Below are 27586 nucleotides of genomic sequence, written 5' to 3'. Positions count from 1 at the left end.
CCCCCCCCCCCCCCCCCCGTGGGTATTTGCCACCGCTTCGGAGGCAGCAACAACAAAAAGAAAACAACTGGTTTGCTACCCAGCATGCAAATTTGCATGTTCCAAGGCTAGCCGCTGTATCTGCTATGGTTAGCAAATACGCAGGCGGGAGTGAACACAAACCAACCCCAAGGTCCAGAATGTGAACCTCAAATTAAACCTAGGCATTTTAGTTCGACACCCAGAGTCATTTGCGATAAATAACACATTCCTTAATGAAAACCTAAATGACACCTCAGATGCTTCTTCGTTTCGGAACTGTGTTAGTGCTTGTTCGTTCTCAACTTGCTCGCGGGGTGGGCGCGTGACTTCAAGAAGCCAGTCATAAGAAGAAGCAGAAGAAGACACCTTGGCCCTTGAGTGCGTCGAGCGATATTGGACGCTTTGGAATCCTGGATTTGCCGGCATGCCTGGAAAAAGCGCGACAGCTGTCGGCTCTGGTTCTCGAAACCCTGCTTCCCCCATGGGCAAGCCCGCACCTGAAGGCAACCGAGGAGGCAACCGGAGGGCAAGGAAAAGGCATGAGAAGCGGCTGGCGGTGAGACCAACGTGGCATTGTCTACAAATAGTTTTTTAAGGCTGGGGGGTTATGGCTTTCAGCTAATGAGTGCGAGGTGAAGGAATGGAACACCGACCGCCGCGTTGATTTTCGATGGAGGCGAAGTACAGAAGGCGGCGTTTTTCTGGTCGTGTGAGCACTCCACGAAGGTGGAAATTTATCCGGAACACACAACTACGGCGCCTCTCCTTTTCTTTTCCTATTTCTTTCATATCTTGCCTAACAATGCTTTTCAGGTGTACACCAAACGTACGGAAGGACTTCAGCCTTCTCTTTCCTCACACGACCGAAGCCAAAAAAAAAATTCCTATTTTGTGCTCTCCGCGTTGTTTAGACCGCCGCACCGTTATATACCAAGCACAGCTATGGGCAAAATTTGCAGGATAGGGATTCACCAAAAAATTTTCTTCGTTGCCTTGCTAGCGACTTATACGGATTTGTTCTAGATGCTGGGCTACGCACGTACGCTCATTGCTCTGTGCTTTTCCTTGAGCATTGCGTGACCGCCCGCGAACCCGTATCCCCTCAGGTTATGCCCAGGACTGTTCATGATGGGTATATACTTGAACCAATGTGCAGCTGCTGCTCAGCTCTTGTCTCTTGATTTTTCTTGTCGTTCGCCTCCGTATGGGCTGGCGAAGGTAGACAGCACCGAATCATAAGTATCTCAGATCTAGTGTTGTGGCCACTGCGTTCGCACTTCCAACCGCTGCACTCGAACCTTCCATCAGGTGCGACCCCAGTCTCCGACCAGCCGAGAAGGGTCGCTGCTTGCCATCGACGAGCGCGTGAAAAACCAGCAGGCCACTCGCCGGCGCCGCAGTCCCATGTCTGGCACCAGGAGTGGCTCTCCGCGAATCACCAGCCCCCGACTGACATCTCCGCGTCCCGAGCCGGTGCTCAGCCCCGGAGTCCCGTTTTGGAACGAGCCTGCCCAGCAAGACGGAAAGGGTCGCGACACAACCTCGAGTCCGCATTTGCCCTACCAGCGGAGTCTCCACAAAGAACAGGCCGGTGGCAGTTCCTCGCAACTTGGTGAGCCAATCTCCAGCCGTCTCTGCACATACTTATTTCAGCCTATTCAGGAGTAGTAGTGAAGTCGTTTTTCGTTTGACTGTTTCCAAAGAGCGCGCCCGCAAGACACCCAGTTCGCAGTCGTGTCCTTCACCAAGAGCCACGCATATCACTCACTATCGTCACCTCGCAGTCGGTCACCTGCCGAATTAGACTAGGCTAGATGATGAACTTCGGCGATTTCACATACATGTTCTGTTGCACATTATTATTGGTTTGTGACCGGCCAGTGTGCATGCGCAAGTAAACTGCAATAGCCCACAAGGCACTTAATGAGGCGTCATTCGTAGATACGCAGTAAATCCCACGCTTTCCAGATTTCTCAAAAGCTCTACTCTCCGTGCTTCTAACATTATTAATGATTAAAGAATGAAACAATGGTAGAATATAATAAAATTTCTGAATTATCTCTTATCTTGGACTATCTCACTTTCATCCCAGGTACATTAAATTTTAATGTCTTCGTAGATGAATCAGGAGCGGTGTTTCATCTCAGCCTGTATACCGCTCGGACAGCATGCCACCGCACCTCTTGTTGTATTCGAAGATTGAGCCTCTCAAGGATGAGCGCTTCGCCTCCAAAGAAAAGCTGACCAATTCACCGTGTCGTTCGTGTTCAGCCATGCGTATTCCTATTCTAAGCCACTCAGAAACTCAAAGGCGGGCCAAGACTTGAGATCGAACAAAAATTGCCGAGAGTGGAGATTGTACCTTGAAATAAAGCGCTCCTGCCAAAGAAGTTATTCCGAACTTTGTCGCTAGTGCGACATGTTTGATTTCTTCTGCAATTTGTACAGGTATTACAGCAGGTGTCCGAGAGATCTCCTCTGAACCTCCGCCGAGAGTCACTGCGTGTAGTCAATTTACTACAACTCCGTAGCCCGGGAGAATAAAGGTATTGAACAGCGCGCTTACTTTCGGCCAAGCATAGAAAGATTGAAGAGGCGCAAGCGGCGTTACCGATTGTAAACACAAACGAGCCGGAAAGTGAACGGAAAGATCTTTCGATAGTGGCACTTGCTAAGCTGCCTTCTACGACGCGCTTAACCAGAATCGCAGGGTTTAATTTCACAAGAAAGGCAGGGAGGCACCATCCGATTGCTTTCCATCAACTTCTGCAATTACCTGTCGCATGCTTGCGCAGGTACCTATGACGAGGAACTCGCTTTCGCTAGAAAAGTGGCGCGGCTGGCAGGCACCGTGACCATCGTGTCGGCTGCCCTCGCAGTGGCCCTGTACCTCATCTGGCGGAGTTCCTTCATCTGGAGAGCGGGGGCACAGGAGGACGATCTCGCGCTACATTTCTGCGCATCGCAGGATTGCGAGAAGGCCATGTCGAGGATACTCAGTTCGCAACTCAGAGTAAGTTTTCTGAATTTAAGAGTAAATAGTTCTAGCGAATTGAAGCGAAGGAGGAATTAATACTGTTGGCTGGTTTTCCCGCAGTTAAAACTGGGGCATGCCATTAATAGGGCACAGAGTCAATAGGGGCTATCTACAAGTGCATGGGGACACCGGTATTATTGTTACAAAACGGACGTTGAATATTTGTTTAATACATTGCAGTTCAAGATGACTCTATAATTACTGAACTAATTTCCGCAAGGAAAAGCCCACGAACAATATGCACAGTGTATAAATTTGGGCACTGCTGAAACTGTAAAGAAACAACAAATAATACAAAATTTGTCTCTATATAATGGTTACAATGGGTTAAACGCTCGAAAGCTACTCAGTCCATGAGGGACGCTATATAGTAGAGGGCTGCGGATAATTTCGGCTGCCTGTTTTCCTTTAACGGGAACTATAATTTTAAACGAATAAGTTATGCAATTGATCGCCAGACGGTGGTCTGCTGTTGCTGACGTCGCTCGTCACAAACGCGGACAAAAAACTGTTTCTGTCGTCGAGTAGTGTTTGGAATGACGAGGGCGAAGTTGTTTGCGAAGTTCGTGGTCCCTTAGAGCATCTCCTGAACCTAAGTATTTATGAGAAAAATAAAAATGTTCCCAGATAATACGAAAACAAAACGAAGCACAACGGTGCATAAAAGCAACAGAAGTGCGGCTTTGAACTACGAGCAAATTTTACACACAGTCTCCTCCGGGGTGAACTACATAATTCGGCAAGAAGGAGGTACTGCCCTGACACTGAATTTCAAAACATATGGTTCGGAGCCAGGTTTTGGTTCCACGGCTGATCTTTTTCTGAGGCTGTAACACCAAACTGCAAAAGAGGTTACGGCGAACCGCTTCCGCAGTGTGCAAAATAGTTGAAATAATTTCCGGCACTATCCACAATGGCGTGCCTCGTTTTGATCAAGGATGCTTTTATACGGGCAAATCCAACAGTTTTGCAAACGAGTTGAAATCTGTGCCAGTTGGTACATAGTTAGGCAAAAAACAGTAAAAAACGGACGAGAGAAGAGAGGAGGAATTCGCACCACAACGACTGAACTAGGAACTGTGAATAGTCCAGTCACAGTTGATAGTCCAGTCGCTGTGGTGCAAATTCCTCCTCTTGTCCCTCATCTGTTTTTGACTGTTTTTTTCACCAGCTAAATCGAACAGGCATTGACCAGAGCAGTTGGACGTGTAAAAAAAACTAACTTTAGCTTTTCTTTGCCACCACTTAACTAAACAGAGTTCTGAAAAGGGGAAGAAAGGAGAACGCTCAACGCCTGCTTGATGTGGTGCTTGTAGCGGGCAGTTTTAATGATATAGGCTTTGTGGTTTATGAGGGTTTAGCGTCCCAAAGCGACTCATCCTATGGTGAAGCCGTAGTGAAGAACTCCGGAAATTTCGACCACCTGGGGTTCTTTAACGTGCACTGACATCGCACAGTACACGGGCCTCTAGAATTCCCCCTCCATCGAGGCGAAATCGAGCTCCAGTTCTGCAGAACATCTGGCGTCGTAGGCGTCGTCGATGCTGTGAGCAGAAACTCTTCGGAGAAGCAGCCTAGGCGGGTTTCTTCCTTGCAACCTTGGCCACGAGACCTTGGTGCGTCGTCACAATCTGTATACCAGATTTTGAGCAAACTGACCCTGGCAAGTGGCAGTTGAATTAATGACTTGCGGCTGGTTCCTCGGAAAGAGCAAATTGTGTCGCACAGTTAAGGCCTACCGCTGGCAACATCTGCCATCGCAGGGCAGTGGCGCATCGCTTAGCCTCTGCAGGACTGCGCCAGGAGTGGTACAAGGACTCTGAGCTATCTCTTAATGTAAAGAAAAGATTGTCCAACTACACATATATTGGCACCAACCCATTAACGCTTTCCCATCATACACTTAAGGTGGAGGTTAAATGCCTAAATTTTCTCACCTCCGAAGTTCTGATCGGTAGTTCCGGCATCAATGTGCACTGATTCTTTGTGTTTTTGCAATGATAGACTGAAATTTTCCACCCCTTCACTGGCACGAGAAATATGGTTAGCTCAATTTTTGGCTTTTTTTTTCCTTGCCGTGTGACTGCTGCAGTCGGCGGATCCATGCTCCGACTTCTACCAATATGCGTGTGGTAGCTGGACACCACTGGACCCGGAGGGTCGCGCCACGGACTACTTGAACGAGCTGTTCCGGAACTACTCCAACCGTCTCTTTCGCCTGATGGAGGGAGAGGAGGATGGCGCGCTACGCTGGTCCAGCCAGAGCATTCGTAACTTCTACCAAAGCTGCTACGCCTTCATGACTGGTTCTAACTCTATGTTCTTCAACGACACCCTCAGGCAACTGAATCTAGAGTCTGGATTCTGGGAACACGTTGACAATTTTGATTCCCTGGTTCGTTTATTTGAGAGTTAATATTTTACTTTGTAGCAGCCCCTCAGCAGTTGAAATGCGTTTAAATTCGATGTTGGGACCATACTCTAAACAGAAAACTGTAAAAAGAGAGTCAGCTCCTCTCTAGTGCACTCATAAAAGAGAGTGAGCTAGAGGACAGATGACTGCGTATTAGTGTTTAGAGTGCACCACATTGCGAATGTTCTACAGGATGTGTTCTTCAGCAGAGTCTCCTCATCAGAACATCTTTGTGGGCTCTTCAAAGCATAACAAAAGGAAAATGGCGACAAATCGAGCCTTGCAAAAATACAAACCGGGCGCAGACTTGTGACTCCCTAAAATCATGAAACCGAAGCCAAATACACTGCCAACCTCTGACCGCGAAACGAAAGGCATGATCAACAATATATAGTGGCAACTGCCTCAGTTGCAGAAAAGTCTGTGTGCATGCAAGGTGTAAAACAAAAAAGTGGTGTCTGCTAAGATGCAACAACCTTAAAAAAAACAGCAGTGCGCTCTGCGAAGACTCGACTACAGCAGGGCTAGACAACCGTTTTCAAAAAGTATTCTTATTTTTTAAACACAGCTCTTTTGTTAGTGCGAATAAATTAACTCAGTCTTTATCGTCAACCTTGGTACAGAGTTGCCAGCGTGAACGTTGCGGCGGATGTTATGAAACATTCAAATCAGCTGTTTTCTTCAAGGTAATGTCATACATCTTATTTGTACATCCTGTATCCCAAGGGTATGTATGCGCCACATGGAGGGTGGGTCACCTTGCAACATTTTTTAGAGTAAATTCGCGCCAGCCCACCCAACTGCTCAACTTAATAAAGTAACTGAGATAATATATTATTATTCTTCTTATCCTGCATCTTTATGCTGTTACATTTTGTCTATATATAAACGATCCCACTTATAACGACCACAGACGCAACGAACGCTCGCCTATTACGAACTTTTGCGGTGTTAGCGTCAAAATATGCATTAGAACATTGGCCATTCGTCTCGGACACAGCGAACATCTCTGGTCGCAAAACTCGGTTATAGCGAACGAGGAGGCGTCGTAAACTCGGCGCACAAGATTGAAAACTCGCGTTTCCAGCAAGCACTGTAACAAGAGGCATCTCGCAGACCTCGCTACACCACCGCGGAAAGAAAAGAAAAAGGTGGCGTTGAAATTCTCGGTAACTGCCTGTCAAGTACTCACGGGTCGCCTACAAATTCAATCCTTGCCTGCATGTGCACCTGCTGTTCAAAGAATCTGAAGTGGAAGCAGAAATTCCTGCGCACGGTCGTGGAATGAGTAACGGCATTGGTTTGAGAAGTCAATGCCAGCCCAGTCGGCTTCACCTTTTGTGCTGCTTTTGGTGCGAGATAAGAGACAGGGCAGCTGATACATTCTGCACCCATGTGTGCTGTGCAGCTGGTACATCCTGTGCGCATGTGTGCTGCACTGCTTTCGTCGCTGCACAGGCCCAGGAACGATAGGAGACGCTGCCGAAAACAGACGAGATCAGACACACGCGGACCTGTGGCAACGCGTCATTGATGCAAAGATGGCCGGATGTTGACTCGAATGACTACGTTCGTGCGTACACATCGCAGAGCCGTGCTCTTAAGAAACCATTGTACACAAATTTCAGTCGTCCACACACCTGTCTAGAACATTCGAATGACACACCGGGGAGTACATTGCTGTCATTTCCGAACTCCCTAGGACATTATCCTGCATGCATAATCCCATGTATCATGTTCAAATCCACAAGTATTTACAGTTTACTAAGCATCGCCGATTGTCATAAATGCACAACAGAGCAGGTCGTCCCAGAGCTCTGGACAAGTGTGTATATGGCATTACAAGCACTCGCCAATTACAACGGAATCTGATTATTGCGGCCGGCCTGCCACCAGGTGCCGTGGATGCTTGAAAATGGTGGAAAGTTGGGCGGCCTGGTATCGATCCATGAGAAAAGGAGCGCGAAAACAATGCTACGGACGAAGAGAGAACGCTTGTGGTGTGCGTTCTGTCTTCACCCGTCGTCTTGTTTTCGCGCTCCTTTCCTCATGGATGCTTGAAGCACTATTAGTTACATCGCGTCCTTAAGGCAGATTTTTCTCAGCAAGGGTCGCTGCGAATAGAACATGAACGGCCTGGAGACCATAGAAAGCGCCGTGGTAGGTTCTGTGTCTCAGAAGTAGCCGCACATGATGCAGTTTTTACGAAAATAACGCCACTTACCGCGTACTCAGTAGCTTTGGCTATATTAGAAGATTCCGCTTACTATACGAACAGCGGATACAAAGAACGCAATACTCTTGACCAGCAGGTTCGTTATAAGTGGGCTCGACTGTAGTTTGTTTCCTGGGTTTAAATAGTTAGATGTCTGCACCTGCATGTGTTCTTCGTGGCCCCATTTGTTCTCGCATTGGACACGTTTTTTTGTCTGCTAGCTCGCGTGCCACAGTGGAACGCCACAGGATTTTGACGGTAGTCTCAAGGCCAATCAATCGCTTTCAAAACAGTGCTGCCAAAAGCGGAATTTTATTTGACTGAAAGCTTGATGCACAACAAATCTTCCGCACTGTGTGAGAGATCATGTCTGAATAAGGCAATGATTACCATACGGCCTGTTCTGAAAGATGTTCTGAATTTATGTTCTATCGATGTTCTTGTCTGTGATGAAATCAGCAGGCAGGTGTTTGTAGGCGTCAGTTCATAGCTGGCCTTATGTTCATTAAAATAAGCTTTGTCTGAGAGCCTGTGAACAAAACTCCGGCATGTTTAATCATCTTACGCAGAATAACAAAAACACTTAACCATTCGGGCTTTCCTCCGTGTGACCGCAAATTTTTTCAGTGTCGAAAACTTGTGTGATGAGACGCCCGTGTAACATGAAAGAAATGAACAGGAGTTCCAAATTTAACCAATGTGTTGCACTTAATCCAGGCAAACCTTAAGCTAGAAGTGTTCCATATAAAACAAGCTGATCGATCTCTAAACGAGTGCATTGCGCATAAAATATGTGGAACAAATATCTTAGCTGAACCAGTCAAATCTACGTGAGGCGAGAATAAGGGAAAACGGAAAGTACCATCAGCATCAGAAGAATACGCTAACAAAACATCTGAAACGATCACACTTAAAAAAAACACACATTCGCCTGCGGATAAAATAGAGTCGTGGTTTATTAACACTTGCAAAGAGCGATCAATACGCCTTCCATGCCAAAAATAAACCCCTCTAGTACTTCGCCGCCATAGCGTATTTTCTTCTAGTTGTGCAGTCTATGTTTCAATTCTCTTTTGTGGTTTGAAGCGAAAGCTTCACTAGGCTAGGTAAAGCCAATTTCGCCATGCGTTGCCGGTTCACGTTTAAGTGAGCCACAGGCCAAGTGCGGCTATAGGCCTTACCATATGTGGTCCACCATGGTGTACGTCCCACCACTTCACCTTTGACCTTTCGATTCACCGGCAGAGGGCGGTATAATAGGCCGCAGCGTTCATTGTTAGACCAAGCTCTCGCGATCAACCGTTAATTTAACTTACACCTTCCGGGGTGGCAGGGTGGGCGCGCTGCCTATGCAGTGTGCAGAACGCACTCAACGTTTTAAACACGCCAAGCCCACATCTACTTGCCCGATGCGCCACGGCTTTCGATCTCTGACTAGGTCCAGCAGTAGTTTATTTTTAAAATTTTTAGTTAATTTTTTCAAGCAGTAATTTATATTCGATGCTGATATTGCACTTCAGTTAAAACGTCCAGTGCTTAATTTCTTAACACGAGCCGACCTTCTTGTGCAGGTCAATTTCGTCATCAAGCTGTGTATCCACACGGGCCTTCCGTCGTTCGTGAATGTGACCACGCGAAACGCCGTACTACAGATAGACGTCGGCACTACGCTGGCCGCATCGCTCGCACCTTTCGGCGTGCTGGTGGCCGATGCCGTTTCCTACGTCTGCGACAAGCTGACGCCCACGTTCAACTACACTGAGGCGCAGTTGGTTGCTGTAGACGCCACCATGGAGGGCTATAGGAAGCAGTTCGACCGTGCGACGCCTTTCATTGCTTCGAAATTCAAGAACAACAGCGAAGAGGTTGAGTCTCGCCAAATCGGCGCACGTGCCGCCCTTTTTTATTTTAAATTCGACATTGCCCATGCGTTTACGGCATCATACATTGATGTTCAGTAATATAAACATCAGGTAATTTATTTACTTCAGTGCAGAGGAATTTTCAAAGCTGCCCTTGATTCCGTAATTAATCCGTTATTTCTGGTGCAGTTCTGGCTTCTCTGTCCGTTGCCGAATGTGTGTATATAAACTGGAGGTCTTATCTATGGCTACCCTTAATTTATTGCTTGTTCCGATGAGCCCTCAAGGTATGCGAATAATATATATATATATATAAACAAAGAAGGGCTGGAGCCGCAACGCATGCAGCAGAGTGCTTATTTCCTAGTTCGTTCGGCCCCCACCACATGCACACACAGCGGCCCCTGTGATTTCTCGTTTTATTACAAGTTTTTCTACTTTCCAACCTAAACTCCGTGATCCTTTCTGCCGAATCTCTTGTCAACAACACGCCTTATAAACTGTGTTCTGTGTTCAATTACTGATTGGGCGTTTTGCAGGGAAGAGAGCCCGCTTCGTTTCCTCTGCTCTTTAAAATGGGCTCATATAACATATATATATATATATATATATATATATATATATATATATATATATATATATATATATATATATATATATATATATATATATATATATATATATATTGTGGACGATTATTTACTGTAGCGCAAATTTGGCTAATATAACGGCTTTTCTCTGCACTAGCTTTGATGAGTTTTCGGCAAAAAGATGTAGGGAGTCGATCACGCTTATCTACAGTGGTTCCACGGGAGCTCCGAACTGCTTGTGCGACCCCTGACGACAGTCACTGGATTCGAGATCACCGGGTCAAATGTGCCACGAGTGCGGACTGCGGAATTGGTGGCCGACCGATACAGAGGCCTGTGTGATTTTCAGGTGGCGAGCGCAGCCCCTGTATTCGTTCAGCACGTGTGCACATACATGCCCGTTAATTATGTGTGCACATCGATCTCAACAAAGAGCACTTCGCATTTAGACTGGGCTTCGAAATGAGGGAAAACTGTCTTTTTTTAGAATTCTAGGCTCCGTTTTTGACAACAACGGTGCCGCAATTGTCCCGCAAGTGCTCCAGTACATCACGCAAACTTTTTATTCCAAAACTCCTTGTGTATTGTTGGCACCAGAAGAATCACGGTTGCTATTACCGGCTCTTTTGTCTAGTTATTGTGCTAATTAACCTACACGTAACAGCTCCCCTAAGGTACATTTTTACTGCGAAGTTCTAACAACAGTATGAATGTCCCGACGGACCTCTTGCGCTACGGAGCAATCCCCATGGTTCCAAGCACTCCGATCTTTTTTTAGACTAAATAACAGGGCCACCTCAGCGCGGCGCCTATTTCGGGAGAATCGCCAGAATGCCAAGGGACGTAGTTAAGTGGCTGGTGCACTTATTTGATATGAGTTTTTTTTTTTTGTTAAGCGGCAGCACTATGTCCGAGTCACCTGACCTTCTGCATTAAATATCCGTGCAAGCTAGCCTATACGCTTCTGTAATTGCTTGCTTTTGCCTTCGGCATTTGCCGACTGACAGTGCTTTTCAAAGCAATCTACCTGGGCATGAAAACGACAAAAAAATGCATTGACCAGACCAACATTCATGATCGTGTCAGTAACAGCACGAAGACTGGACGAACAGGTAAATGTTCTATACAAGCGCTGACAGTCATCTGCCATTTTTAATCCGGAAAGTTAGTAAAATATGTAGTTTCCCCGTAACAAACAACACAAACGGGTTCGAGGCGTAAAACTTAAGGCAAAGTGAAGGCACGTGCCTCGCTCACATAAGAAGGTTGAGACTGCACAACTGCAAAAAACGACAAAAGTGTAAACATGCGACCGTATAAACAGAAACAGCAGTAAAATAACTGTTAAATTGTGATTAGGTTGAAATCCAAGAAATGCAAGAATGTGCAAGAAATGCAATTTACTTCGAAAGAGGTAAATTGCATTTCTTGCACATTCTTGCATTTCTTGGATTTCTTCAACCTATCTGCAAGACTTCATCTGCAAGAAAGAAACCTATCTGCAAGACTTCATCTAGAATCCCTAATCATCCAGACAACGGCCAACACGCTAAACAAGAATCAGGGCACGCTACATCCTATCTACGTGAAAAGATTGCAGAAGATTCTGAAGCGTATATAACCATTCCTTCTTCTGTGACAGCCTCATTGTGAACAAGGGCCCCGTGTGGGACCCGAAACGTCATTTTTCATCTTTCGACTTGGTCAGTGACCCAATTTTCATTTGTGAATAAATCATGCTTCGCCCTGACCAGACGATGTTCCGTCGAACCTTGGACTATACTTCAAAAGAGACCTGACGGACTGTGCACTAACACTACTCTGACCTTTGTTTCTGATAAAAACATCCTCAATTTCCGCGGCTTTCTGGCTGAAATCTCTCTAAATTAGGCGGCTGTAATCAAGCAGCGGACAGTATTATTGGGAGCTGGCGTGGCGAATGACTAATTTGAACCACGTGGTTGCCAGCGTGATGGTGAACCAACAATCCGAACTCACCTGGCGACATGTCATCATCGTCACTTTCCTGCTCTGTTACTACGTCCCCGTTATCATGAACTGACCATCTCACGCAAATTCTTTCCCGCAGCTGGACTATTTGTACAAGTTAGCCATGAGTCACTCGGAAGGTCCGGAGCTCAAAGTAATGGAGGGCACCATCCTGGTCCGTGGCCTGGAGTTCCTCCTCGAAATGTACTACGCAATCAGCCATCAACCGCCCAGTGTATCAGCCGTCTACGCTTACATGGTGGCGGCGTCCAAAATGATCGGCTATGAATTCCAGCGTCAGCAGCCGGATCCCGCACACGAAAACACCAGCAGTCGCTGCCTGCACGCTGTGCTGGACCACTATGGCAGCGGATTCCTCCACTGGGCTGCCCAGTCCCTGCAGTCCAGGTGGGGCTCCAACTGCTTGTGCAGAACTGTAAGACCATCACCGCGCCTTATCCTCATTTCTGCACTGATTGAAAGAGGAAACCTCCATTGCGTGAATATCGTAGGCGTTGGAGTCTTGTCGTTCTTATGGTATATTTACGCTCCCACTTTAGTTTATTCACTCGTTACCTTGAAAAGGGTCTGTGAAAGCGGAAATGGTGACCGACGTCACTCGTGACATGGCGTGAACCTTGTGACGTCATCGCAATGTGCCCACCGCGGGAGGAAGCAGCCTCCCTACCCGATTGCGAGCAAAGTGTCCACCGCGTCATGTGGCAGTTGAAATAATGATTGGACGCGAGAGGTTGGTCGTGAAGAACAACCTGGGTCGCACGAGCGCCTCCGGTGCCTTTGTTTGAAACAGTCAACTGTCGGGGCAGTGGCGCAGCAATTCACCGCTGCTTTCATGCACCGGGAACAGTATGAGTACTTCCAGCGATCTATGAATTAAAGTAGACAATGACGAATTCCGAATATATGAGCATTAACCGATTAACGATAACGTGTCATACGCTTAAGGCGGGGTTACAAAAGAATCACCAGCAACAGAAAGAGCTAACATATTCAAACGATCCATCAAGGATTGCCAAAGAGTAGCTCATGTAGGGCATGACGAACTCCCGCCCCCGAATTTTAGAAGCAAAGGGAAGGAGAATGTTAAAAATGAAAAATAGCTAGGCGAATCAAGAACAGTAATTAACCAAAAAAAGAAATTGACGGATGATTTAGCGTGGCTAGGACAAATGTGAATTAAGTGGGCTAGCACTTCTGTTCTCACTTCGACCTTGGCTTCGGTTTGAAGCCCAGTTTTCGAGATCAAGCAGGCAGGAAACAAAGATAGGCAAATTCATAGAGTGGGCTCTTCGTCTTAGTGGAGAGTAAGTTGAGGAGAAAATACGCCTAATAGGTACGGCGATTTAGCGTTAATGAATTAATGCCCATACATGCGGTATCGGTCATTCTTTCCTTCACATTCGTAGATCGCTGGTAGTCCTGATGCCGCTCCTGACGCAACGCGCCGCTGCCCTGCGAAGGCAGACGTTGCAGCGGGGCCTCTGAGAAGCTTTCTGGTCCCGAGATACTTCTCTCGATTGATCATTAGTTGCACTGCCACTTTTCCACGGGTATAGTTTGCTCACAATCAGGTGGGCAGACTACAATGACATCATAAGGTCACGTGACCTAGTTGCCCCCCTGCCTCCTAGGCGGGTGGCACCCAGGCACACAGCTCTTCAATATTGTTGAGGAACCAGGCAGACAACAGCTAAGGGGCTTAGCGGAAAGTCATGTGCTACCACCCTAAAATATTTGAAGCGGAACACAAGGTGTAATTCAACAGCTGTTATATGAAAGTGTAGGAAATACTCACACGGCATAAAGAAGTCATTTCCTCCAAGGATGTAAAAATTATGCAAGATGGGTGCACACATCACGCCCCCATGTAATCAAGTATGAAAACGGGTTGATCTAGATGCACACTTACATGCACAAAAGCCGTATATAAACAGAGTGATAATCAACACTATATGTGAAGCGTACAAGTACATTCTCATGAAGGCTATTCAACATTCTACGATTCTCTTTTATTGCATTTCCACCCCATGATTAGTTCTTTAACCGCTTAAAAACGATAAAAGGTTATAGGCGAATCGCACACGCGCAATGCGTTAAACTCACTCAAAGATAGCTGCAATGTCCTGTATTTCGAGAACGTCACCAATCTTTGCAAAAGTGTCATCATTATCAGCGCTACCATTGTAGTCGAAATCATCGTCAGGTGTCGAAGTTTAATTCAACGATGTTACTGGCTTATCGGAGAATGCGCTTTGTTGACCTAAAGGTGAGAAGACTAAGCTTCAGTTTTCAGTAGATGCCCGGCACATGTCAAACAATTTCGGACAAGGATTTATTTAAATTGGAAAAATTGTAACATACTTTTGCTGAAATATTGAAGGTTGCGGTCCATTCTTGTGATATGCAGCCAAATTTTTCTTTTAATGTTTCCATCGATTGCATCGAGCAGTTAAGACTTCCTTAGAAAACCAATGAGGAACGCTTTTGAGAATAGCAGAAACGTAAATAGAAAAACAAATTCAAGACCGCCGTCGGGTGATCTGCGAATATATTGATTGCTATAGCGAAAGATTATATGAAACTGCGTTCATATAAGGCTTCCTGCGTAAAAATGCCTTTGTCCAGAACTGTTGGGTATGTCCTAACGGGCCATAATTTCTAGACTATCATGTCTGTTGAGAGCGCCCCACTCTGGTCCAGGCCCTGGCGCTACCTCTTTCTTCCTCCTCGGGAGCATAAGATAAGGTGGAAGGAGATAACTCCAGGAAAATAAGCCAATCATCGTTGTAGCAGTCTCTGGCGACGTTAGGCTAGTGCAGTAGAGCTAAAAGGCTTTTTCAGACATTTTTATTTACTCGAGAGTTCGCGAGAAATGTGACAATCTTAATACACATTTTTGCGTCTCAATATTTGGTTGGCATATACTGTGCGACTTTTGGCACGCGTTTTTCCTCTTTAAGTGTACTTAAGACGAACAGCGCTCACAACGACAGGTGCAAGAAACAGAACAACACAGCGCTTTTGCCAGTGTCTCCGGCCACTGTTTCTATGCACTGGTTCTGTGTATAATTTAGATATCTTAAATAGTCGCTATCTTCTCTTCGATAACATCAAAATAACAAGTGGTTTATATTCCGTCTATGGTCCCGTCCTGGCTATGTCCATATTTTCATCTTGAACTGAAATGAATACCGTCCCCTTCCTCTCGTTCATTCCATTTGAGTTATGTCTCAACAACGACTGTGGCTTTCTCGCAGGTATGCGGTCGACGCGGCGCGGGCTGTTTTGTACGATATCGAGAGCCAGTACCTGAGGATGGCACCAGCAAGCGTGGTGAACGATTTTCGAGCAGTGTTGAACACAACTTCATTCCACTTTTACGGTACGTACTCTGAAGCGTTGCCGTATAACGCTATGAAAGCATAATAAATTTAAGCAGCCGCCGCGGTGGCTGAGTGGTTATGGTGCTGGTCTGCTGACCCTAAAGAAGCGGGTTCGACCCCGGCCACGGCGGTCGCATTTCGATGGAGGCGAAATGCTAGAGGCCCGTGTACTGTGCAGTGTCAGTGCACGTTACAAAATCCCAGGTGAACAAAATTTTCGGAGCCTTTCACTACGGCGACCCTCATAGCCCAAGTCGCCCTGGGACGCTAAACCCCAAATAAACCGAACTAATAACTTCAAACGTATTTACAATCTCGAAGTTTGGAGAAAAAATTGACAGTCATATATGTTCGAACTCTGTTCATTCCACAGCGTATAACGACAGCTGTCCCGATTTTGGCGTTAACATTGATATCCCCAAATGTCCAACAATCTGGGGTAAGAATTTTCAGTATTGGAATTTTGTGTGGTATTGTTATCGAAATAATTGAAGGTAATGATTCATTCTTCCGATGCGAAGCAAAATTTTGTAAAGTTTTTCAATCGCTCACTTCGATAGTTGAGACCGCCATAGAAAATCAATGAGGAACACTTTTGACTGTAGCAGAAACGGTAATAGCAAACAAACTTAAGGCCTGCCGATTAGAGATCTGCGGATATATTGATATTTACAGTGTAATCTTGCAAAATATGAAACATTTTCTTTCTCTCGTTCAAAATGCTCCTGCCCAGAATAGCACGCCAAAATTATGCATGCATTTAGGCTTAACAAGCATATCACGCATTGCAACTTGCCGGGGACACAAGATGTCACGAGGTGATGACAACGTCATGGAGAATGGATGAGCAGAAGGAAGTGGCGGTTAAACGAATCCTTTGTTTGAGCCGACTTGCGCTCACAAGCAACGGAATAACTCGGTGGCGAAAACAGAGACAAACATGCTCGGCGCTCGTTGAAGGCAAGGATGACCGCCACATTGGACGCGTTCTATGTAGAGCTAAGAACCTGCGGTTTAAGGACCAAAAGCTGCTACAGAAATACCGAACAATATTTTAACAGTTGCGTGTGGCTGCGTTAATTAGATCAACCTGGACGCATGTCTCACTGCCCATGAAGTGAAAAAGCCGTGTGCCGGCGTCTTTAAGCATAATTAACCATTACAAAGCTTCAAGACAGTACCTGTCACGAAGAGGCGGCATCTAGTCTTCTTTGTGCCTCGGTACTAGCACTCTGTTATTGGAAGACTCCAGGTATTGCGGCAGTTCAGTGGGCATAAATCTGGGCGTAATAGTGCCAAATTTTTTTGCATTATAGGTGTCAATTTATTCAAACAGATGGTAAGTTCAGCACAATTTATTTTTGACGTCGTGGTTAGGAAAGTTGGCTGCTGTACTCGCCTGATACCACAAATAATCCCTTCATAAATGACTTATGTCGCTGGATTCAGTAAAGGTGATGTCCTCGTGCCCCTAAAAGAAGCGAATAATCGAGCCAAAATCACTCTTCTGATAGCGCAATATGCTTCCTGGTTTTAGCTTTTACTTCCGGCATAAAGCTTTAATAGGCAAAATGAAATGATATACTTGTGCCGACGGAGAGCAGCCAACAACTGAAGTGCGTCGAGTCCAGTAACCACTTCTGCTCCTGGCGCAATCGATCCATCCGTAGTTCTAAAAGTTTGAGTTTCGATAATCTCTCTGAAGCCTAATACTTCGCTATGGATATCCCTGTTGAGACGCCTGCAGTGTGAAGTTGTTCCAAGTGACCGGCAGTGCGGACCTGTGCACACACTAGAGAGTTATAAGCAGACGTCGTATTGGACTGTTTTTTTCTACCCTTCTCATTTCCCTCCTCTCCGACTTTCCGTCTTCCCTCAAAGCTAATATCTTTTTCCTTCTACATTACACAGTAAATTAAGGAATAAACGAGAGGCTAAAATGGATAATGACGTCAACAACAAGCTACACTTCGTAAAGGCAATGTGTCGAAAGCAGAAACGTGCTAACACCAAGAGTGTTTCATTGATGATATTTGTTTTTAGGCCGCAAGGGCAAATTTCTCAACGAGCGTAAAGGCGAAAGCCACGTTATAGTGAAAAATGTTTCGCACCGGTAAGAAATTTTCTTTGCACCTGGCACACACATTAAAGCGAGCTTCATAATTTAAAAAAAAAATGAAACTTCTATGTCAATCAAATCCTCTCTTCATGAACGACGCATCAGATGCCACGAAAAATGTTCCAAACAGTTTCATGCTCAACCCATTCCCTTCCCTCTTATAATGCGCACATAAGATAAAATTGTTACTCTGTATTTAGGTTAGTAAAAGAAAGGAATAAAATGAATGGTTCCTTTTTGAAAAATTTTAATCCTTTAGCACTGCCAACAATTTACGCTGTTTGGAGAATAATAGGCATAGTTGCTTAAGAGCCGTAAAATTCAAAACAGCGCGTAAGAGACAGCTGTAATTGTTCAGCCTCGTCTGGACTTTAGTGCCAAGTGCAGCAAGAGATAAATGTGTGCTGCTACTTCGATTGCGGAAATTCAATGAGATGTTACAAGTAACTTGTGATTAGCTTCCACTTTGCCTTGTTGCATGTCACTGAATACGTATGGTCTCCGGATTTTTAAATCGAAACAAAGCCCAGTAGAAGAGAGATAACTAAGAAACCATTGCCAAAGAAGCGATTGCTGTGATGAAATTTTCTTTTCTCGAGAGCGTTATTCGTGGGGTGCTTCTTGAATGATGACAGTTGACTATAACTCGGTGCTCAAAGTTGTCCATTCAAGCATTCCCCATATCCCAATGTTTAAGAATGCCGTTTCAAAAACGCTCTAGTAATAAAAAGTGGATATACAGCTGTAAATAACGAACCGCTAATTTTTTCTTCAAACCCCTCCAGCAGACATGCAACAACATCCGGTTTCACCAAACGAGGTCTCCACACATAGGGCTGTTAACTAGCAGCCGTTTTCGAAAGTCACTGCCTGTGTTTCGTCTGAAATATTGAGGAGCAGGAATTGGTGCTCCTTCCTTGCGGCTGTAGAGAATTCCCCGTCTCAAACACTATGAATATTGTAATTTTATTCATCCATGTAACTATTAGTGTTCCTTGCTGAAGTTTACATCAACCTGTGTATTTTTTTTTGCCCGCACCATGCATTATACCATAGACTTTGCTGGTCAGTTAAGTATACCCCTCCATTTGAAACATGCCGTTACGGTGTTTCATAAATGCAATGAAACAATGTTTGCGGCTAAAATTTCTAGCTACACTTCAACGTGTCGTAGAGGTTGAGAAGGTTTAGGTGTATCTATTTTATTGGGGTGGGAAGTGGTAGGGGGGTGGGGTGTGAGGAGGAAAACGAACATGTTGATCTCAATACACATGCGCTATAACGCAATTTGAATTAATAGTTTGCGCTCATCTTTTTTAAGGTACCTCAGTGCGCTCACAATTAGTCACTGTATCATAAATTGTGCGGCCTTTCATGTTTGTTGCTTCTCGAAACGAGTTTCGTGCTTCCAGCTGTGATCTCTCTTCGAACTTTCTCGCGCTTTATCTTAATGTCACTTGTAATATATTTTCAGACATGAGCTTCCTCGCATATACGCAACTAATTACGCACCGCGGCACGTTGGTGGAAGTCTCTTAACGCATGGAAACTGAGAGCAGCGTATGCAGAAAGGTCATAACGAAAGAACTTTTCATGGGAACTCCTAGCCATGAGAAATATTTTTCGATTAACGTTCGAAAACTCAGCTTCTGTTCACGTCTCGTCGTGAGGGATCAATCGAAATGATTGTATCGTTGCAGCGGACCCCATGAGTGAGACCTACTCGCAGACAGCCAAAATCAACACGCCGTACACGCGAGACAACTTCCTGCAGAACCTGGTGCTGCACGCGCGCAGCCAAACGAGGGACAGCGCGCTGTGGTCTCCCTTCCGGCATTTCGCCACGCTGGCACCACTGGGCAGCGTGGTTCATGACAGGCGTGCGTACATGGTGATTGGACCAATGTATCTGATGGAGGACTTCTTCTACGCGGACGCCACGGAGCCCAGCCTCAACCTTGCCACGCTGGGAGGACACGTGGCCTCAGAGATCAGGAAAACCATGCGCGGTTATGACGCTCCTGCCCTACTCGAGTGGATTCGAAAGGTGACGCATGCATACTCGTACAAGATATCGAAGGGGTGAGCGAGAACCACTACACACAAATAACCGCGTACACCGGAGTACATAGTTTTCAATATTAAGCTTGAGGAGTTTTGAGGAAGTGGAATGTGCGTCTTGTGTCAAGAGTAATGGATCTTGTTTGATCGTATTGTCGAACACAGCTGAGTGGTGTGAATATCCAGCTTGTGTTCTGCGTGCTCTGCGTTAGCTCATTGTTTAGTTCTACTCTCGGGAAAAGTTTAAATGAATTTATGCGCCTTAAATCATGTTCCTACGTGACACTCGCGGTAATACAGGACGTACTGCATCCACCGCAGCAGACGAGGCCGACGCTGGTGAACACACTCACGTTTCGGTTGCGGTGTTTCGTAGCTCAGCTGGTAGAGAACAGGGCGCGAAATTTGGATATTGTGGGTTCGGATCCAACAGGCAGCATGTGGTTGTTTTTCTTCTGCTTTCTAACCGGATATTATGAAAAATAATCACTTTTTTATTCTCCATTTGATGAACACCACAAATGAAACAAACACATCTGCTGCCGTGTTTCCGTGGCCGTTGGCTACCGATATATTTATATATAGCCTGCCCTTTCTTCGTCCGAAACGTAGACTCAAAATAAATCTCCACCTAACCAATGAAGCGCGTTTCATCCTTCTCGATTTTTACCTCTAAGAACCAAATACGTTTACCTTACTATGCCCCCCCCCCCACACACACACACACACACACACACACACACACACACACCTGCATAGGAGAATGTTTTTATTTTTTAATTTGTAGTAGTGCTAATCAATTGGACAATAATACTTCGATTAGGCTGTCGCTTAAAGAAAATTACTTACAAAGCAGCACAAAAAATTGGCTGCGGTTTAGCTCTGGTTAACCCTAGTTGAATTCGCGAAAGCTTCGTTTTCTCGGCACGTCGTCTACGCAGCGTCTCATTCCGGCGCTCTCAAGAACTCAAACCGGTCTATTCCGCACTTAAGTCTCTATAGGACGTGGCACGACTTCTAGCCGCATCTTCGTTACGACGCATCTCGAGTCGTGCGGGGCGTTCTTCTGGCGTCTCTTGAGCGCGTTGTCTCTTCTTCACTTCGTTCTGTCGTTGTTGCGTCTCTTTCGCACTCTCCACAGCGACTATATTACACTGATTACACTGAGGCGAAGCGCATATATATATATATATATATATATATATATATATATATATATATGCTGTCCTCTCCCTCTACCCCAGCGCGGAGCACATGTTGTGGAGCGAGAGGCAGCGGCAGCGGCGTCGACGGCGGCGCCATCTGTTGTAGCGCGGTTGCGGCGTTGCTACTCAACGGCGGCTTAAGGTCGTTCGTGGGCCACCGCAGACGGCATATGGCATACGGCATACGGCTGCCTACATACGACGTACGGCGCGACAAGCCGAAATGGCTCGGTGGCTTGCCTAGTAAAGCTTACGCTTTAAAAACAACCATGCCGCCGGTGGGATCCGAACCCACGACCTCCGAATACCGCGTCCGGTGCTCTACCAACTGAGCTACGGCGACGGTTGTCCAATCTACTGCTTTCATAGATATCTATGTATGGCGTATATATATATATATATATATATATATATATATATATATATATATATATATATATATATATATATATATATATATATATATATATATATATATATATATATATATATATATATATATATATATATATAAGCAAACAGGAGAAAAAGGAGGGGTTCGCATGACAATGTTATGTAGCAAGATAACAGTCACCGAAACCAAGATGCCAAGGTGCATAAGGAATATTTTTCTTTGTTTATTTGTAGTCCTGGACATTGAAACGATGGGAGAATAATACTTCAAATAATCTGTTCCTTAAACCATGCTAATTATAAAGCAGCAGAAAAAAACCATGCCGCCGGTGCGATCCCAATCCACGACCTCCGAATTTCGCGTCCGGTGCTCTACCAACTGAGCTACGGCGACGGCTGTCCAATCTACTGCTTTCATGGATATTTATGTTTGGCGTGTAAGCGAACTTTGAGAGTTTTCACCAGCAGCAATATATATATATATATATATATATATATATATATATATATATATATATATATATATATATATATATATATATATATATATATATATATATATATATATATATATATATATATATATATATATATATATATATTAGCAGGTAAGTCAAGTGAAATGAGGGGGCCGTTTGACAAACCTATGAAGGGAGCTAACAGTCACAGAAACCAAGGTGCATAGGGGAATGTTTTTTTATGTTTTGTGCTTATTAGTGGGATATTATAGTACTTAGATTAATAAATCGTTTAAAGAAAATTACTTATAAAGCAGCAGAAAAAACAACCATGCCGCCGGTGGGGTCCGAACCCACGACCTCCGAATATCGTGTCCGGTGCTCTTACCAACTGAGCTACGGCGACGGCTGTCCAATCTGCTGCTCTCGTGGGTATTTATGTTCATTGGGTGTAAGTGAACCTTGAGAGTGTTCACCAGCGCCACCCTCGACCATAGTGGCGGACGTAGCACGTACTGTAATACCGCGAGTGTGACGTGGAACGTCATCTAACGGCGAGGGCGGAAACTGTGCGAGAGCCCTCTTAAGCTACCTATGGCATCAAGACTGCCAGAACCGAGACCCCCGTTAAGCTGTTAGCAGATAAGTTAAATGAATTGAGGGGCCCGTTTGACAAACCTATGAAGGGAGCTAACAGTCACAGAAACCAAGGTGCATAGAGGAATGTTTTTTTTATGTTTTGTGCTTATCAGTGGGATATTATAGTACTTAGATTAATAAATCGCTTAAAGAAAATTACTTATAAAGCAGCAGAAAAAACAACCGCCCTCGCCGTTAGATGACGTTCCACGTCACACTCGCGGTATTACAGGACGGGCTACGTCCGCCGCTATGGTCGAGGGTGGCGCTGGTGAATAGTCGCAAGGATCGCTCACACCCAATGAACATAAATACCCACGAGAGCAGCAGATTGGACAGCCGTCGCCGTAGCTCAGTTGGCAAGAGCACCGGACGCGATATTCGGAGGTCGTGGGTTCGGATCCCACCAGCGGCATGGTTGTTTTTTCTGCTGCTTTATAAGTAATTTTCTTTAAGCGATTTATTAATCTAAGTACAATAATATCCCACTGATAAGCACAAAACATAGACATTCCCCTATGCACCTTGGTTTCTGTGACTGTTAGCTACTTCATAGGTTTGTCAAACGGGCCCCTCATTTCATTTAACTTATCTGCTAATAGCTTAACGAGGGTCTCAGTTCTGGCAGTCTTGATGCCATAGGTAGCTTAAGAGGGCTCTCGCACAGTTTCCGCCCTCGCCGTTAGATGACGTTCCACGTCACACTCGCGGTATTACAGTACGTGCTACGTCCGCCACTATGGTCGAGGGTGGCGCTGGTGAACCCTCTCAAGGTTCGCTTACACCCAATGAACATAAATACCCACGAGAGCAGCAGATTGGACAGCCGTCGCCGTAGCTCAGTTGGTAAGAGCACCGGACGCGATATTCGGAGGTCGTGGGTTCGGATCCCACCGGCGGCATGGTTGTTTTTTCTGCTGCTTTATAAGTAATTTCCTTTAAGCCATTTATTAATCTAAGTACTATAATATCCCACTGATAAGCACAAAACATCAAAAAACATTCCCCTATGCACCTTGGTTTCTGTGACTGTTAGCTCCCTTCATAGGTTTGTCAAACGGGCCCCTCATTTCATTTAACTTATCTGCTAATAGCTTAACGAGGGTCTCGGTTCTGGCAGTCTTGATGCCATAGGTAGCTTAAGAGGGCTCTCGCACAGTTTCCGCCCTCACCGTTAGATGACGTTCCACGTCACACTCGCGGTATTACAGTACGTGCTACGTCCGCCGCTATGGTCGAGGGTGGCGCTGGTGAATACTCTCAAGGTTCGCTTACACCCAATGAACATAAATACCCACGAGAGCAGCAGATTGGACAGCCGTCGCCGTAGCTCAGTTGGTAAGAGCACCGGACGCGATATTTGGAGGTCGTGGGTTCGGATCCCACCGGCGGCATGGTTGTTTTTTCTGCTGCTTCATAAGTAATTTTCTTTAAGCCATTTATTAATCTAAGTACTATAATATCCAACTGATAAGCACAAAACATAAAAAAACATTCCCCTATGCACCTTGGTTTCTGTGACTGTTAGCTCCCTTCATAGGTTTGCCAAACGGGCCCCTCATTTCATTTTACTTATCTGCTAATAGCTTAACGAGGGTCTCGGTTCTGGCAGTCTTGATGCCATAGGTAGCTTAAGAGGGCTCTCGCACAGTTTCCGCCCTCGCCTTTAGATGACGTTCCACGTCACACTCGCGGTATTACAGGACGTGCTACGTCCGCCGCTATGGTCGAGGGTGGCGCTGGTGAACACTCTCAAGGTTCGCTTACACCCAGTGAGCATAAATACCCACGAGAGCAGCAGATTGGACAGCCGTCGCCGTAGCTCAGTTGGTAAGAGCACCGGACGCGATATTCGGAGGTCGTGGGTTCGGATCCCACCGGCGGCATGGTTGTTTTTTCTGCTGCTTCATAAGTAATTTTCTTTAAGCCATTTATTAATCTAAGTACTATAATATCCAACTGATAAGCACAAAACATAAAAAAACATTCCCCTATGCACCTTGGTTTCTGTGACTGTTAGCTCCCTTCATAGGTTTGCCAAACGGGCCCCTCATTTCATTTTACTTATCTGCTAATAGCTTAACGAGGGTCTCGGTTCTGGCAGTCTTGATGCCATAGGTAGCTTAAGAGGGCTCTCGCACAGTTTCCGCCCTCGCCTTTAGATGACGTTCCACGTCACACTCGCGGTATTACAGGACGTGCTACGTCCGCCGCTATGGTCGAGGGTGGCGCTGGTGAACACTCTCAAGGTTCGCTAACACCCAATGAACATAAATACTCACGAGAGCAGCAGATTGGACAGCCGTCGCCGTAGCTCAGTTGGTAAGAGCACCGGACGCGATATTCGGAGGTCGTGGGTTCGGATCCCACCGGCGGCATGGTTGTTTTTTCTGCTGCTTTATAAGTAATTTTCTTTAAGCGATTTATTAATCTAAGTACTATAATATCCCACTAATAAGCACAAAACATAATAAAAACATTCCCCTATGCACCTTGCTTCCTGTGACTTAGCTCCCTTCACAGGTATATATATATATATATATATATATATATATATATATATATATATATATATATATATATATATATATATATATATATATATATATATATATATATATATATATATATATATATATATATATATATATATATATATATATATATATATATATATTCACTCCACGTCGATTGATTCTAATACAATTTTAGGGAGTGCCCGGGTTCTAACTCAGCCTCAACGGCCACGTTTCGATGGACACTAAACGCAAAATGCGCCAGTGTGCTGTGCGATGTAGGTGCAGGTTAAGGATTCCAAGATACTCGAAACTATTCCGGAGCCCTTCCCTACGGCATCTTTTTCTCTCTTCCTTCTATCACTCCCGCCTTCCTCCCTTCCCATGCGGTGCCGTTGAGGTGTCCAGCGAGAAGTGAGATAGACACTGCGCCATTCACTTTCCTCAAAGACCACTACAACGAACGCAATGTTTCAAACTGCCGGTGTTGATTGATAATTTTTTCTAAGTTTAATAGCATTGTCAGAGCTGTAGCGCATCAGATTGCAGCTGAGGAGCAAATTGTTGGCTTGTTAACTAATTTTCAATAATTACGTTTACAACTGTCCCTGTTAGACTCCTTTTTTATTGACATACTTGTAGCCATTATAACATCCATTTCAGTGTCTAGAATTTTTAAAACGCAGTTACCCGCGGTCCTTTGGCACAACAAATTCTCCCTATATCACGCCAAATTAATTCCCTTTAAAGAGGCTTGCAGGCAAAGCAGCCCCTCCAGTGCACGTAACTCTTCCAAATATTAATTGCTGTGGGCTACACTCCTCTCAGTCAATAAAGAAGCTAACAGTAATAGTTAAAAGGTACAATTCAACAATAGTTAACCAGCTTGCTAGTAGGAACACCTTACTAGTATTCTTATGTGCTACACCGCTGACAAAGGTATACCGAAAAAATTGGCCTTCTACCTCACAGCCTGTTCCTAAAAATTGCTCAGCACCTTACATGAAACACGCGGTATATTGCGTAGATTTCAATAAGCAATAGATGGCAGGAAATTTGGTTAACAGTCGCTACTCACGTTCGGGTGCGTTCCTGCCCCGTTGATTTTTCATCCAGCATTTCACGATTACCCAGTGTCAAAACAAAAATTACATCTAGTCCACCAGATAAACACTCGAAATACTATTTAGTGTTTTATTGTTCCTGTATGACTCTAATTTTCCGTTTTGACAACATTGGTTCAAGTTACGTGACACACCCTGCATGTGTGTGCAGATGCATGCCGCGTCTGTGCAGGTTTGTGTGTGTGTGTGTGTGTGTGTGTGTGTGTGTGTGTGTGTGTGTGTGTGTGTGTGTGTGTGTGTGTGTGTGTGTGTGTGTGTGTGTGTGTGTGTGTGTGTGTGTGTGTGTGTGTGTGTGTGTGTGTGTGTGTGTGTGTGTGTGTGTGTGTGTGTGTGTGTGTGTGTGTGTGTGTGTGTGTGTGTGTGTGTGTGTGTGTGTGTGTGTGTGTGTGTGTGTGTGTGTGTGTGTGTGTGTGTGTGTGTGTGTGTGTGTGTGTGTGTGTGTGTGTGTGTGTGTGTGTGTGTGTGTGTGTGTGTGTGTGTGTGTGTGTGTGTGTGTGTGTGTGTGTGTGTGTGTGTGTGTGTGTGTGTGTGTGTGTGTGTGTGTGTGTGTGTGTGTGTGTGTGTGTGTGTGTGTGTGTGTGTGTGTGTGTGTGTGTGTGTGTGTGTGTGTGTGTGTGTGTGTGTGTGTGTGTGTGTGTGTGTGTGTGTGTGTGTGTGTGTGTGTGTGTGTGTGTGTGTGTGTGTGTGTGTGTGTGTGTGTGTGTGTGTGTGTGTGTGTGTGTGTGTGTGTGTGTGTGTGTGTGTGTGTGTGTGTGTGTGTGTGTGTGTGTGTGTGTGTGTGTGTGTGTGTGTGTGTGTGTGTGTGTGTGTGTGTGTGTGTGTGTGTGTGTGTGTGTGTGTGTGTGTGTGTGTGTGTGTGTGTGTGTGTGTGTGTGTGTGTGTGTGTGTGTGTGTGTGTGTGTGTGTGTGTGTGTGTGTGTGTGTGTGTGTGTGTGTGTGTGTGTGTGTGTGTGTGTGTGTGTGTGTGTGTGTGTGTGTGTGTGTGTGTGTGTGTGTGTGTGTGTGTGTGTGTGTGTGTGTGTGTGTGTGTGTGTGTGTGTGTGTGTGTGTGTGTGTGTGTGTGTGTGTGTGTGTGTGTGTGTGTGTGTGTGTGTGTGTGTGTGCTTGCACGCGCGCTTGCGTGCTCCAGGGAATGAGCATTAGGGAAATGATTCAAATACCAAATTTAAACTTACAGATTCAGGCCTGTTACAAAGCCAACGCAAAGCTGTTGGGCTGGGAAGGTGCAGCTGAAGGCGAGGAGGAGTTCGACTACGATGCTGCGCTGCAGCTGAGCGTGGCCTTCGGTGCCGCCTCAGGGCAGGACGGCATGCTTCGAGAACGCAACCGCCTCTTCTTCCACCGGTTCGCCTTGACCAACTGCGGAACCAATGCGTCGCGCGCGAGGCGCCTACAAGTCAACCACGCTGTGCAGAATGTGCCGGAATTCGCAGCTGCGTTCAATTGCAAGCCAAGTGGCTTCACACCATGCCATTTTTAAGATAATGTTTTTTTCACCTCTGCGCAAATGTTGAGGGTTAACATTACTTTGTCTCCACTA

The 27586-nt window shown here is 45.5% G+C and overlaps 1 protein-coding gene and 1 non-coding gene across 2 annotated transcripts; one reads left to right on the top strand and one right to left on the bottom strand.

The window, feature by feature from the left end:
* Nucleotides 1-414: 414 nt before the first annotated feature.
* On the top strand, nt 415-27586 carry LOC144097995 (uncharacterized). Its single transcript, XM_077630570.1, has 9 exons — nt 415-577; nt 1330-1633; nt 2817-3034; nt 5151-5453; nt 9258-9551; nt 12228-12535; nt 15406-15530; nt 19351-19697; nt 27224-27586. Exons 1-9 carry the CDS (start codon nt 446-448, stop codon nt 27524-27526), a joined length of 2334 nt encoding a protein of 777 aa, XP_077486696.1. The 5' UTR covers nt 415-445; the 3' UTR covers nt 27527-27586.
* TRNAP-CGG (transfer RNA proline (anticodon CGG)) lies at nt 21187-21259 on the bottom strand. Its single transcript has one exon. It is a non-coding gene; the product is annotated as a tRNA-Pro (tRNA).

Source organism: Amblyomma americanum, chromosome 7, assembly GCF_052857255.1.
Source record: "Amblyomma americanum isolate KBUSLIRL-KWMA chromosome 7, ASM5285725v1, whole genome shotgun sequence".
Classification (NCBI taxonomy): Eukaryota; Metazoa; Arthropoda; class Arachnida; order Ixodida; family Ixodidae; genus Amblyomma; species Amblyomma americanum.
This window is presented reverse-complemented; position numbering and strand designations above follow the sequence as displayed.

Excerpts from the sequence above, each read along its gene's own strand:
- LOC144097995 (XM_077630570.1), top strand. The coding sequence starts at position 446 with ATGCCTGGAAAAAGCGCGACAGCTGTCGGCTCTGGTTCTCGAAACCCT. Across the intron at positions 5,454-9,257 it reads TTGACAATTTTGATTCCCTG|GTCAATTTCGTCATCAAGCT; the intron begins GTTCGTTTATTT and ends CTTCTTGTGCAG. Across the intron at positions 15,531-19,350 it reads AACTTCATTCCACTTTTACG|CGGACCCCATGAGTGAGACC; the intron begins GTACGTACTCTG and ends GTATCGTTGCAG.